At 41.4% G+C, this 14528-nt stretch overlaps 2 protein-coding genes across 5 annotated transcripts in view; one reads left to right on the top strand and one right to left on the bottom strand.

The window, feature by feature from the left end:
• The window catches only part of APBA2 (amyloid beta precursor protein binding family A member 2), a 229658-nt gene extending 226775 nt beyond the window's left edge, over positions 1-2883 (top strand). Inside the window, 1 exon segment of the mRNA XM_030578097.1 lies at positions 1713-2883. Coding sequence (XP_030433957.1) covers positions 1713-1784 — 72 coding nt within the window. The 3' untranslated portion in view covers positions 1785-2883.
• A 143-nt stretch (positions 2884-3026) lies between these two features.
• Positions 3027-14528, bottom strand: part of FAM189A1 (family with sequence similarity 189 member A1) — a 406051-nt gene continuing 394549 nt past the window's right edge. For 3 of the 4 annotated variants that reach the window (XM_030578098.1, XM_030578099.1, XM_030578100.1), the window contains 3 exons: positions 11825-12421; positions 8307-8635; positions 3027-5039 (listed from right to left, as the gene is read on the bottom strand). In XM_030578098.1, coding sequence (XP_030433958.1) covers positions 4854-5039; positions 8307-8635; positions 11825-12421 — 1112 coding nt within the window. In that variant the 3' untranslated portion in view covers positions 3027-4853. Of the gene's footprint in view, positions 5040-8306; positions 8636-11824; positions 12422-14528 lie in introns of those variants that run through there. The other variant, XM_030578101.1, reaches the window with a different exon arrangement.

The following is a 14528-nucleotide window of genomic DNA, read 5'->3' as shown; positions in this document are numbered from 1 at the left end:
AAATGAATTGATAGCCAGCGAGGCGAGCAATTAAGACTGACTAATGTTTTTGCTGAGATTCTCTGACTCTGATTAGGGAATTGGAGTAGGAGAGTAAAACATGTGTCTGTTCCTCACCATGTTTAGCGAAACTAGTGACTGATAAACAAGATGGGTGTTGGTGACGTGCCTTCTCATCCCTTTTGAATTTCAGATAGCATCACTATGCTCGTGCTAACTTGCTGGTCAGTATTTCCATGGCATAACTCTTCCTTCACAAAGTCTTAGTTAACTGACTTTGTGCAGGGAAGACCACAAGGCTGGGGTGATGGAATTCACACATCATACAGCCCTGGGGCCTGCTATAGTGGCCCCTGCATCCACATTCCTTCCGCCCTCTGGTTAGGGTGAGCTAGTGCTCCCCACCAAGGCGCACACGAAAGGGGTAAATCAGTGTTTAAGCACTGGGTGGTGAGGGCTATAGGTGGCAGTTTACCCCTTATGAATGGGCCATAGCCCTACTTCCAGTGGTGAGATGATTATCACTAATTCCGAGTAGTCTGTGTATATAAAAATCTTTCAATGGAAGGCTATAGCAGTTAAAAACATAGCCCAGGTAATTTATGATTTTTGGACTACTGCAGCTAGAGTTTGAGCTGTCCTAAGTAATTGTACATTTATAAAAGGCTTTGGCCTGACTGTGCAGTGCCTGATTTTTTTAAAATAGGCTGACAAGTGCAGATTATCATTATTTTTAAATGATCACTGCTATCTACAACCATACTTGGTTCCTTGCCGCTTGTATTGTAGCAATACATCTCCTGGTGTAAAATCTGAAGTGGCAGCTCCATCTGTGCTTATTTTGCTACAGTTGATTGGTTGGTTGTTTCTAATACCTGCAAAAAAGTTTATAGACTCATAGACTCATAGGTCAGAAGGGACCAATCTGATCATCTAGTCTGACCTCCTGCACAAGGCAGGCCACAGAACCCCACCCATCCAATTTTATAATAACCCCTATCCCAGGATCGAGTTAATGAAATCTTCAAAATTGGTTTGAAGACCTCAAGCTGCAGAGAAACCACCAGTTAGTTTGTTCATACAATGCCATGTCCTTTAACAATGTTAAATGAAATCTCTGCTTACCTCCCACTCTTCCTACTGAGTATTTACCAGGATTACTGCCAGATGCTTCCTTTGATTATTTGACACCTTTACTCCTATCAGAGTCCAATCACCCTTGCTAACAGGCTTAAAAATGATATTTCTTGTAAATTGCTGATTTAGTAGGAATGGGGGTGGGAGAACTTGCTTTACCTAAATTTGAATGCATTTGAACATTGTGGGTGGTGAAGTTTAAACTGAATGTTCAAAGGTTCACATTCCATGTTAGAGATACTGTGTTGGATGAGCGGAGAGAGGAAAATCCAGTGCCAGTCAATATTTGAGTAGGCAGGGTGAATTTTCATGTACATGAGATTTCCTTCCTGGCTAATTTCCTTAGCTTGGACAGCGGTGGTTGGATGAAATCAGTAATAGCAGCTGGTTTTCAATTGCTTTTGCTATTCTGATATCATGTCATTTGAAAACAAACTCCTCCTCCCCCAAGCTCTAGGTAGAAACCAGGAAAACCTCCCCTGAAGTCAATGAATGCTGTTAGTGATATGTGCATCAGGCCCCTAGTGATTCTCAACTGATAATTGTTACTATATTTTATGTAAATCAATTGACAGATTCATATGAAGACTATGCCAGCTGCAATGTTCAGGCTTCTAACTGGCCAAGAGACACCCCTGTATATCTAGCACATGAGGCTGTCTCTTTCAACAAAAGAACTAAATGATTCCATCAAAGTTGAAGTCTACACAGAAGAAGGAAGAATTTTGTATTTTGTATGAATGAAAGGCTTTGAAACAGGACCTGAAGATTTCACAAACTGAATGGCCAAGAGTCTCTCCCTTGCCAAAAAGTGATGATCATCTTTATCAAGAACAATAATCACTGACCCAAAATCTTTGTAAGACATAGTATTTTGCAACATCTTCTAAACTCTTTTCTCATTGAAACTTATACATATTTATTTGTAATCTTCATATGGCATGGTGTACATCTGTCTGTCATGTTTGATAATGTGAGAATGAGTTGGCAGAACATTTACTGCACCGATAAGCAACTGAACAGCAGCCTCAATTTAAAAAAAAATATCCAAGTCCCATGTAATGGTCCCTCCACAGCATATTGCGTAATTTGAAAGCTGATCCAGGGCAGATGGCATTTTAAAATTTCAGGGATTAGGAATGTGTGCTATTAGATTCTAATGTAAAGTAAAACCGTTGTAGTACTTTTGTAGTTACATGTTACATTTGTCATAATGGTAAGTATAGCAAGGTGTGACTATAAGTGTATAACAAAAGAACAGGGAAGTGTTTCTGATGCTAAATAAAGAATAAATGCCACAAAACTAAATATTTATTTATTTATTTTTAATTTTCATGGTCTAACAGAACTGCTTTTCTGATACTTAAATGTGTTCCATGGTTTGTGTAATATTTTTTTATTACCCTTTGATTCACATTAGCTCACAATGGGAAAGCCATCCTTAGTCTTTTATAAAAACATTCTTGTTCCTGAGGCATTGTTCTGAACGTTTCTTTCTGGTGAATGAGGAGGAACTAGCATCAACAGCAGTATTAGAATGTGTATAGATAAAATAAGTAGTAGTAAAGTTGTATTCTTTATGAGAAATTGTTCATTAATGTAACTTTGTCTTGATTTTTTGGGAGGGGAAGGGGACAAGGCTTTGAAGAAAAATACACTGTGACTTTAGAAGCCATACCATGCAGTAACTAAAGCTTTTTAGGATTTCAAGGGGTAACATACATTGCATGCAACTGACCTTAGGAAAGAATTAACCCTAGTATCACTAATAAATCTGGAGTAATAAAGACAACTTGCTTATCTTGTTTATTCTGTTAGTTAGTTTACTGAATTCAACAATCTTCCTAGATGAAGAATTAAATGGGGCTATTTCTAAGCGCAGTTCAAAGAATCAGGCAGTTGGAATCCATCTATCTGCTGCCTTGAAGTCAGAATTATAGTAGGTGGTATATCTGCAGAATTCATAGTGAATGGATGCTTGCAATTACCCTAACTTTTTGCCACTGGATGTCACTGTAGCTTCATGTGAATGTAGTTGAAGCAGCATCAATTTAAAATATTAACGGTATTGATGATTGACAAACCCACATTCTGAACTAAAGCTTTCCATCTCCAGCTACCCAGCCTTGTGACCTTTTCACAGATTGTCTGCCAAGTTCAGAGTGACACAAATGAAAACAGCCAAGCAATTAAACCCCCGAGATGTGTTTACAAAAGTTAAAATTTTGCACATTAGACTGGATTCCTTATGAGAACACTGATCATGCCCTTTCCTATCTCTGCCGAGTTGTAGCTCGCATTGCTTTGTTCTTAACAAAGACCGGGCAGGCACCATCTGCTGTTAGTATTGGTATTAGTTGAGTTTTTTTAGACTAATTTTTAATGCAGGAGAACTACTAGAAGAAAATTATCCATGCTAACAAATGGAATAAACCAAATCAGAGGAAGATGATACATCTTTGGCATCCCATTAGGCCCTCAAGATTCAGGGTTTTGAAGAGATTTTTCAGGGCCCAGGGCAAAATCTGAAACTGAGCCCCCTTCCCTTCCAAAATTACTGTGATAATGAAAGAGTTTAACATGGGAGGGAATGGGGAGCAGGGTTAGCAAGGGTCCAGGCCAGTGGAGTGGCTGCCATCCTCACAGGGAGAGAGGAGCTCTGGCCCCTCCGCTGGTGGGAATGGTATCCACAACCCTACTCCTAGCTCTGGGTGGCTTCAGACCTGCCAGCTGATGATGACAATAGTAGCAATGATAGGATCTGAGCCTGGCCAGGATGGGGGAGTCACTTTCCCATATTACCCATGATGCAATGCCACTCCGTCAAATTTGGCTCAGCTCCCCCCCCCAAATTTGGGGGGCCCTCTCAAACAAGGCAGGAGGGCAAACTGCCCTTTTTGTGCTTCCCCCAGGTAGCCCTGTCTGGATTCAGCTCAGCGGTTGGCCATGAAAGGTTTTGTAAGTCAGCTTTTAGGCAATTCCAGCAGTGCAATGGCTTTGTCCATAGTGCACCTGCTAGACGTAATTTATAGTGAATTTAGACCTCAATTTATAATGGCATCTCCCAAACCATCAAACTCACAAGCATTCAGAAGAGCAAAAAATAAACCACAGTGCAGCCTTTACTAGAATTTAAAAGGGCAATGGGCATTTGAGAAACAAAACAGCTCTAGCAGAAAATAACAATTAGGTTAGCGTCATGAAACCTATGTACACTTAGATATGGAAAGAGAGGGACCAGCAAAAGCAGCTATGCTCCTATAATAAGAGTGAATCTTTGTATTTCTAATCAAATCAGTTTTTGCAGAAGCAAAGTCCAGAAATACTTTTTATTAAAACACTGATGATAGTTAAAACCCGTTGAGGTACATTAAATAAATGCATCTTGTAAGTTGTACAAAAGGTCTCTTGGTGATGGTTTTCAGGAAATGCTGCATGGCAGCAGCATCTCCATCAATGCGTTCAAATCAATGCATATCTTTTTTGGAAAAACATTTGTTACAAGTTTAATAATAACCCTTTAAATTTTGCAAAATGCAGGGCTTAAAAATTTACATTCAGAAAAAGAGTGGTGGTGTTCTGCTATTAAATAAAAAGTGGAATTCCAAAGGAAGACACTTTTTTTCCTTTCTAAGCCATCCATTATTTGCATTTCTCCGTGTGCTGGACTCTTCTCTTTGCTGGAATCAGCTTTTCTGCATACCTGTAAACTGTTGTCAAAGGATGGTCTCCCGGCAAATGCCAATCAAACTGTGTGGCCTGTCCTGCTCTAAACTGCGAGTGATGTGGGACCTGCGTAAGAAGGCACCTGGAGAACTTAGAGCACCACAACTCTGAAGGTGAAGATCTTCTTGAAGTCGTTTTCTAGAGGTATTCACATTCTGCTGGGAACTTGTAATTACCTGATAAATGGGGAGCACGGAGGGAGGCGGAGGAAAAGGAGACAGGATACTTTAAAGTGGCAATTCTTCAACAAAAAAAACTTCAAAAACAGACTCCAACAAGAAACTGCAGAACTGGAATTAATTTGCAAACTGGACACCATCAAATTAGGTCTGAATAAAGACTGGGAGTGGATGGGTCACTCCACAACTAATTTCCCCCTGGTGATACACACACCTTTTGTCAACTGTTTGAAATGAGCCACCTTGATTGCACTGAACTCATTAAAGTGATTTTTCCTCCCTTCTTGTGAACTGTTGAGAATAGCCCACTTCCACCTTAATTGAATTGGCTCGTTAGCACTGACCCCTCACTTGGTAAGGCAACTCCCATCTTTTCATATGCTGTGTATTTATACCCTACTGTATTTTCCACTCCATGCATCTGATGAAGTGGGTTTTAGCCCACGAAAGCTTATGTCCAAATAAATGTGTTAGTCTCTAAGGTGCCACAAGGACTCCATGTTGTTTTTGAGGATAAGAGCTGTTTGTTTCACTGCAAAGATTCAGTCACTTCTGTTACAGTAGCAGTTTTCTGCTCACTCTCTTTTATTGAATGTTACCTAATACTGGTTAGCCCACAGAAGGTAAAATCCTAATACAAACCACTAGCCAATGGCCTTTATTTCAAGTGGGAGGGGCTGTGCTTTTGCTGCTGAAACCTCAGCTTCATTCCTCACTGACAACCCATGAAGCAGCACCATGTAGCTGCCGCCGGGACAAAGAATGCAGAAACCACTGTCCTCCTTCAAAACAAATCTTGGTTTAAATTAAAGAAAATATGTTCCCCCTTCTCATATGGGAACAAACCGGTAATTGGGGGCCTTCCAAATGGTCAGATCTGGGTCCAGCTAGACAGGAAAACAGCGTTAAGCTGCAGTGACCTCAGGCTCTTGCACTTCATGCTGCTTCAGACAGACTTTTAGAGATAGAGGGGAGATAGAGGACTGCTGTGGTTGGCCTCAGCTGATCAGAGAGTAAGTGATGGAATTGTGACTCCTGCTGAGGCATGAAGGAGGGGAATTAGATAGAGAGGAAGGCATTTTCTTAGAACACAGTTTTACCTTTTAGTCCTCAGGTATAAGTTTGGGACAATGAACTCCATCCACTTGCTTAGAGAGGAGAGGGTCATGTGTGTTTTGGAGAGGGAAAGAGATTGATTTTTCCCGTCCATTAACTAAAATTTGTGTTCTTTCTCACCATCACTTGAAGAGTCTCTCTTTTGTGAAGTAGCCTGTCACTTCCATTTATACCTCTAAGTCTGAATTACATAATGGTTATTGAAAAGGCTCTGAGCTTCAAGAGCAGATTGATGGAGCTGCTTAGACTTTGAGTGACTGTTAATGTTTGCTGACTGGAAAAATAACTTAACTAGGATTGTTCCCTTTGTTTGAAGCAGCCATGTGTCTCCTCAGATCTCAAAAACTACACTTAGTAAAAATGGAAACCACGCGTGTGATTTTTATCATCTGTCTAAAACACTCAGTCTATAGTATTTTTCTTTTTGAGAAGTTATGGCTTTCCATTATAGCCCTAATATACTGTTTTCAGCTTTCTAACCTTTGGGAGTTAATGACCGATAATGATTTCAAAGCAATAAAAATGTTAACGATGTAAGGTCACTGTGGAATTCTTAAGTATCTCAGGATATTACTGCTTTTCCACTGCTGTAACTAGATATAGTAAGGTTTGTATTTCAATTTGTTCTATTCGCCAGCAAGCAAAAGGCTAATGCAAATTATCTTACGATCAGGCCTTGGTCAGTGGTGGACACTTTGTACAGCACTTAAGTTTCTCTCACAATGCTATTTAATGACCACTATATCACATATTTAAAGACACAGGAAGTTTTCATACTGCTGAGGAAAAGAGTGGACAAACAGGCAGATGCGATAGAGACAATGATCTCTATGCTATGGGGTTGCTCCCATTTATATATCCTCAATTTTCCACCCAGAATCTTATGGTAGTGGGCTAGCATCAGTGTTCCCTCTAATTTTCCCCACACATGTGTGGAATGAATTTTGTTATGTGCACCAATACAGAGGTTGGTCCGAGGGGTTCAGAGTATGGGAGGGGGCTCAGGGCTGGAACAGAGGTTGGAGTGCAGGAGTGTGAGGGCTCCAGTTGAGGGTGTGGGCTTGGGGGTGGGGGTGGGATGGGGGGGTGAGTGCTCTGGGGTGGGGACGGGGATGAGGGGCTCAGGGCTGGGGCAGAGAGTTGGGGTGTGTGTGGGGGGGTGAGGGTGCCATCTGGAAGTGCAAGCCTGGGACAAGGGGCTCAGGGCTAGGGTGCAGGAGCTACGGCAGGGAGAGAGGACTCCCTCCAGCTTTCTCTCCCTGAAGAGACACTTCTCCCCTGGCCGCAGCAGGTTGGGGCTGGGGCAGGAGGTTCCCTGAGCGCTTGCCCAGCCATGCACCTTACAGGCAATTTAGGGTAGCATGTCTCTCAGACAGCCTCCCAAACCACTGGGAGAAGGGAGCTCCATTTCTACAGCTGATATTTTAGTTATAAAATGAAGAAGAGGTCAATCCTGCAGTTGTATTAAAATTTGGCCAATAGGCATTAGAAAATTAGATGGCCAAAAAGGGTTTATTTTGAATCATACTTTAGATTACAAAACATATTAAGCTTCATGCATTGTTCAGTGCTTTGTGTTTTCATGGTCTCTTCCAAGCACGTGAACCAAACTTATTCCTCAGTCAAAGGTGTGGGGATTCTTTGTTCCTTAATTCTGATAATTAGAATTTGACAGCTTCCTAAAAAATAACCAAACCTGGTGTTCATCTTCTAGCCAGAAGCATGGGTGAGCACTGTTCTCCTTCAGAACAGATGCCAATACCACTTGTCCATCTACCCATTCTTTTGCCATCCAAATGTATCTGCTGCACAATGCAGCTGAGCATTAGTTCAAGAAGTAAAAGCTCCAAGTCAGTTTCCAAACCTTTGTACCCTATGTTCTCAAATATGTTTTCCACCCCTGCCTTACAGGTGGGGAGAGGAGAGTAAGCTTAAAAATAAGGTGAGAGTTCCCTATAAACCTTCAAGGATAGCATCGGTATAAATTCCTGCTCTGTGGAGTTTAGTCGTAAAGGCCATCTTTCAAATCATGTCTTGTTCAGTTCAAAATATGTCATTGCTTGACAAAATTAATACTCTAAAGCCAACCAAGGACACAAGCAGGGAACTGGTGCTAATATGCTTATTATAAAACCATAATGGTCCTACCTGGTCTATAATGTTGGCACTGAAGATGGCTTCTTCCATGTGTCTTTCATCAGATTTGATTACAGATCTTATGCTGTTTACAACGTGACGCACTTCTGGAGGGAGATTACAGTTTGAATGTTCCAAAAATTTAGCCACCAAAATTTTTGTGTCTTTATAGGCCTTAAGGTCTACTAAAGAGTGCGGTCGCTCTTTGGAGATTGTGTTGAAGGCCTTTGGCTTTAACTGTAGGTCAATTTTCCTTGTCGCTCTTTGTTTTCCAGTGGGTGGGAAACAGCTTACAGAGTCCTGGCAAGCAGAGGCAGCCACATGAGAACTAGAAACGGGAACTAAAAATAAAGGGGGGGAAATGAATCTTTTAAAAAAAGGCTAGAATAAGAAAGGTGTCAAATCAAACATCCTCATGGGAATATTATAAAGTTCAGCCTACAACCTGTAACTCCTAGTAGGTTCACAGTAAAACAAATGTATAAAACAAAGGAAATATTTAAAAATAGTTATTTTAAAGACTTCTAATAAGGGAACTGAATGCTGATGAAACATTTCACACTGGTGTTCCTTGAAAAGTTCTCCCTTTACCCCCAGAAAAGGTACAGCATTGAGAGTGGCAGGGCAACATTCCTTCCCAGGACCAAGAGGCACCACATGGGAAAGTGAATAGTTAAAAATCTTCGTGTTCATTGACCCTTCTGCTAATACTGCTATCATGAATGCCAATTGATACTAACTGTGTTAGGGGAAATTTTTCCACTACAGACTTGTGATCGGGATGCTGATGTTCCCTTTCCCTTCTCTTACTTTTCTCCTCTATGGAAAGCAGGGACCTCTGTGTGCTTTAATGTCAAAAGGCTTTCTTCCTACTTCTGCCAACAAATTCAAAAAATACAGAGCCATTGGGGCCCTTCTCACTGGACTGAATCCACCTCACTGCAATAATCCCACCTAGCTGGACTTGGCGCAAAGAAGCTCCATGGGTAGATGGGAAATAGAATCCTCCTTCCCAGGCATGGAACATCACTAGAGTTCTGTGCCAGATACTGCAGCAATCATGCTGAATGCTGTTCCCCCATTCTGCAAGGAGCATTCCCACTCCTTACGTGGCCACTCTCACCTTGTTCCCATGCCCCAGTGCATGGTGGTGTGCCCAGGAGTGTGGACCCCCTTGAATGGGCTGCAGATCTTCTGCCTCTCCTGCGCTGAAACTACCCCAAATTCCAATATGCCTCAGGCCTTCACTGCTGCACAGGAGTTTTTCCACTGAATGAACAATGTACAGCCTAAAGCAATTACCAGATTGCAATTTGCAGCATCTAAACATTCCATGTTAAACTCTACAACTTCATAGCCCATCCCTGAAGTATCCAGATCAAATGCTTATCTTTGGCTATCTCTGCCTAACCAACTTCAGCTGTTTGTCACAAGAGAAAGCACCTTAGGAAAGATGAAGCTGAAAGGGCTGATACAAACAGCTGCTACATGTTATTGGAAATACACTTCTTGTAATATTTATGTAATTTCCAAATAATGTTCCACAACCTCTTCCCTCCTGCAGGGAGGAAAGCAAGCAGATGTGATGACTGGGGTTGAGGAACTCCATGGAACTGGAGATTTTCTGAAGCTCTCAAACTGTTTATGAAGTTTACAAAATGGTTGAATTTGCAAAGTTCTCTTTCTTTTCACTTAAACTCCTCCATTTCTCCAAAGGGATTTAATTTTAAAGAACAAACAATTTGGTGATGAAAGAATCTCCCACCAGCTAGATCAGCACAAGTAAACTTCCTATACATTACATACAGGTGCATATTGGTTTTGTCTTTTTAGATCTTTCTCTGCCACTTTATTTACAGTCTCTGCTAAGCAGAACAACTTTCCAATGCATGAAGTTAAGTGGGTGGGAAATTAAACAAAATGAGTTCCCATATCTCTAGTTTTAACCCACACAACTGCTTCTTACCAGATACGCAGCATTACAATAACATTCACATATAAGAAATCCAACATATACTATTTTTAGATTAAGGATACACATTTCCTGGGTGGCAATTTGAAGCCAGGTTTCTAGATTTAAAATGCTAGTGCATTAACTCACTGTTCCAGGGAGCTCACAGAACTACATGTTAATGTCTCTGAAATTCACAGAATCACAGAAATTAAAGATGCAGAAGTCCTAATAGATCGCCTAGCCCAGGGGTCGGCAACCTTTCAGAAGTGCTGTGCCGAGTCTTCATTTATTCACTCTAATTTAAGGTTTTGCGTGCCAATAATACATTTTAATGTTTTTAGAAGGTCTCTTTCTATACGTCTATAATATATATATTATTGTATGTATACATCTATAATATATATATTGTTATATGTAAAGTAAATAAGGTTTTTAAAATGTTTAAGAAGCTTTACTTAAAATTAAAATGCAGAACCCCCCAGACCAGTGGCCAGGACCTGGGCAGTGTGAGTACCACTGAAAATCAGCTCGCATGCCGCCTTTGGCACACGTGCCATAGGTTGCCTACCCCTGGCCTAGTCCAATCATTCTGCCGGAGGAAGGTTATTCTACATACTATTTTCTTCTCATGTTTTGTCTGCTTCTGCTTTTAATTAGCCAAGCAATGACTCTTCCCCAGTTCCCTTGGAAAATTATTCAACAGTCCAACTGCTATCACTGGTAGGACAACTTTTCTTCCTTTTACTTTCCATCTATTTCTCCGCTTTACTCCTTTGAACGTCCCTGAACATTTTACTTCCTTTTGTGATGTCAATCCCTTTTCAATAGTTATAGACTGTTATATCATCTCTGCTATCATTTGGCCAAGTTATTCTACTGTAACAAATACTTTCTCTTTTACAGTCAAACTGATTTTTTATGAAGAGTCGGCAGCTGCTAAGCAAGACCTCTCCCTTTCTCTCCCTCTATGCCTGTGGGGGGTTTTATAGCAGAAGAGACTGCTGCAGGAAAGCCAGACGCTACCACCTTGTTATTCTCATCACCATCCTTCTGAAAATGACCCACCATCTTGTCACTACACAGTCATACTGGACCTGCTGCCTCTAGAGACAGTGCTAATAGTGTATTGCTTGCTGATCCTATCAAAGACAGTGCCACCTCAGGGAGGAAAACCAGAAGCCAGGCCTGTTGCACAACAAGTATGTCTGCTTGGCCACTCCCCTTTCCTGAATGGTACCCCAGCTTCCACGCAACTCTTTAGTCTTGGTGTTCAGTGTGACAGTGGCAGACTAGCAGAAGCACCTGTTCTTCATACGCTTCCCAAGGTGTAGGTTTTTGACTCAGTGGAGAAAGGTCAATACAATGAAGATCAGCAATTATTAATTTCACACTTGTACATTTTTTCCACATTCCTCTGCCTATAACTTTTAAACATGGGAAATGTACAAGGAGCTAAATTCTACATGTGTAAATCATGCTGCAAAACTTGATATAATTTCCAACAATACTAGCTGCAGGATAAATCAGCTGTGCTTGATTTGTTCCATACTACATTGCCTTAGTGGCCTACACTTACCTTCCGTGCTGGATGAACATGATACAGGGTCACTAGTAGATCGGACTATGTTTGGAATGCCGTATTTTCTAATGCAGTGCTGCTGGGCAGTTCTCTCGGGGCAGCCGTAGTGTGATGAAGTACTTGCAGGCACAGAACAGGGAGAGGGCTGAGTGTGTGCAGCAGCAGGCTGGTTAAAGACCCCACAACATATTTTCACTTGTTTCAAGGGTGGTGTGGTTTTATTTTCTCTAACAGAGCTCTGGGATTCTCTTTCTGATGGGCTGAAATTCTCTGAGGAGCAGTCTGAGGCTCTGCCATGAACATAGTTCTCATATTCCTGGCCTTGAGACCTGTTCATAGAGGCTCTGCTGCGGGAACTGCCATCCTCATCAGGGGAACATTGTGAGTTAGTCCTGTGAAACCCAGAGCAAGTGCTGTGATCCAAACTGGTGCAGCTCCTGTTTGTGGCGCCTTTGTGGGTTTTACTGTATGGAGAAAGGTCTGTGGAACGAGGAGACCCCTGAACTTCCAGAGAATAAAGATCCTCTGAAGAGTAGCTATGATCTGGAATATCAGCAACCTCAGAGACCATAAGAGAGGTACTGTCAACAGACACTGAAAAACAAGGCATTTGGAGTATTATCATATTGCAGTTGTCTATCTCATTATTAGTATTCATTCTGTTTTTAAGCCAGCTATGTGCCAGTGCTGTAGAAGACAAAACATGAAGAAAGTCCTTGTCCTAAAGAGATGATGATCTAATGGTTCAACTCATGGATTTAAAACAATATATTAAAATATTTTAAATGACAAAATGCCAGGATAGTAAAGACTGAAGTCATCCTCCTGCTTTTAGTCTCTTTTAAGCAAAATGCTTTGAGCTATTCTCATCTATTTTCTTTCACTGATAAAGCTCATACCAAAGTATATTCTCCCACTACAGTTAGTGTGGGGTGGGGTGCCTTTGGTTTATTTGATAAACATTTCTTTTAATGCTGTAAGGATTGTGTGTGGTAGGAACAATAACACTTTACACAGATACTCAGTAACCAAGGCATTTATCAAAGCTTTATACCTACCAGTATTATCAATGCTAGTTTTGTATCTAACACCTTGTAACCAGGCATCACATGTGTCTCAAATACACATCAAAGAGCTTCTCGAAAAAGAATCCACCCTTGTACCATCTCTTTAGCATACAAAATGTATAGCTTATCAGAGATTTCTTTGTCTCTACGTGGCAGATGAAAGCTCAACATTCTCTCAGATATACATCACTGTGGAAGCCCTTTGTACTAGAAGCTGAGATTTTTATCTCTTCTTCCAAGATACTCACACATTTATATACACACAAAAATGTGTGTGTGTTACGTAAAGCTGTATTTTTCCTCCTCTTTGTTGCCAGAAACGATTTTCTAAGAGAATAAAGAACCACATTCTATACATTCTTTTTTGCCCAACTTCAGAATACAACCAATTACTTTTCTATAGTGGACTAGAACTGAGGAGGAGTTACCGGGTGTCATGCCCAATTATATACAGAATATACATCACTTAAAATAAATTGTTCCATTCAGCTCAGCAATCTCGGATTGCCCCCTTTCATGTAATAGCTGTTACCAGCAATGTTCGTAAGGTAAACAGGTTCTCATATGTGTGTTGAGGGATGGGACAATAAGATCTGTTGGCAGGTTTACAAATGTTTGGTAAAGTGCCTCTGCAACTGGGGTCTGGCTAGCAGGAAGCAATGGAAGTGCTGAAATGAAAGAAAGCCTCTTAGTGCTGTATTCCTGGCCTGCAGGAAATACTGTAAACTTCAAATGGGAGCTGTGGTATTTTGGGGGCTTACTCTGGCACTCCAAAGATATGGAGAAGGAGCCATTACTGCATATGTCATCAAATATCCAAAAGGCTAGATTTTATGAAGGACTTTTCATCCCTACTCAAAATTGCTAAGTGAGACCTAGTATTTTCCCCAGGGCATGTGGGAAATAAACTTAAGGCAACTTAAGTTTGCCAAAGGACACATTAGTCAAATTATGTAAATATCTATTTAGACATGTTAAAATGCATATTATTTACTGCTCAAAGTGTATTAGGTACACTGAAACTTAAGTTTGGAGATGTAAATACTTATTTAGACATTTTTAAATAGCATGTTTGTTAAATACACCACAACGTCCCAAAAGCTTCTTACTTGGGTAGTTAAGATAAATCTTTGTAACATATCACATTAAGTCATGATCTGAAATCTTTAAAATATTAAGACAGATGTGTAAATGGGTTAAATCTGTATCCCATCCTCAGAGCACAGACCTTGAAGTAGTATCCAAACTCACCATGGAATCTCTTTTCCAGGATTTGGATTTTTGATATTCAGAAACAATCAGATAGTATAAACCTTCCAAACAGACACTCCCACTCTCTCTGTATCCTGGCTGGAGCTGTTTGGACCCAGGACTGGCGCTAGGGTTTCTCGCGCCCTAGGCGCATGGCCATTTCGCCGCCCCCCGCGCTGATCCCGGGGCTCCGGTGGAGCTGCCGCAGTCATTCCTGCGGAGGGTCCATTGGTCCGTTGCTCTGGTGGAGCTGCCGCAGGCATGCCTGCGGGTGGTCCGCCGGAGCCGCGCGAGTGGCCGACCGTCCGCAGGCATGACTGCGGCAGCTCCACCGGAGCCGCGGACCAACAGACCCTCCGCAGGAATGCCTGCGGCAGCTCCAC

The sequence above is a fragment of the Gopherus evgoodei genome, chromosome 10 (genome assembly GCF_007399415.2).
Source record: "Gopherus evgoodei ecotype Sinaloan lineage chromosome 10, rGopEvg1_v1.p, whole genome shotgun sequence".
In the NCBI taxonomy this organism is placed as follows: Eukaryota; Metazoa; Chordata; order Testudines; family Testudinidae; genus Gopherus; species Gopherus evgoodei.
This window is presented reverse-complemented; position numbering and strand designations above follow the sequence as displayed.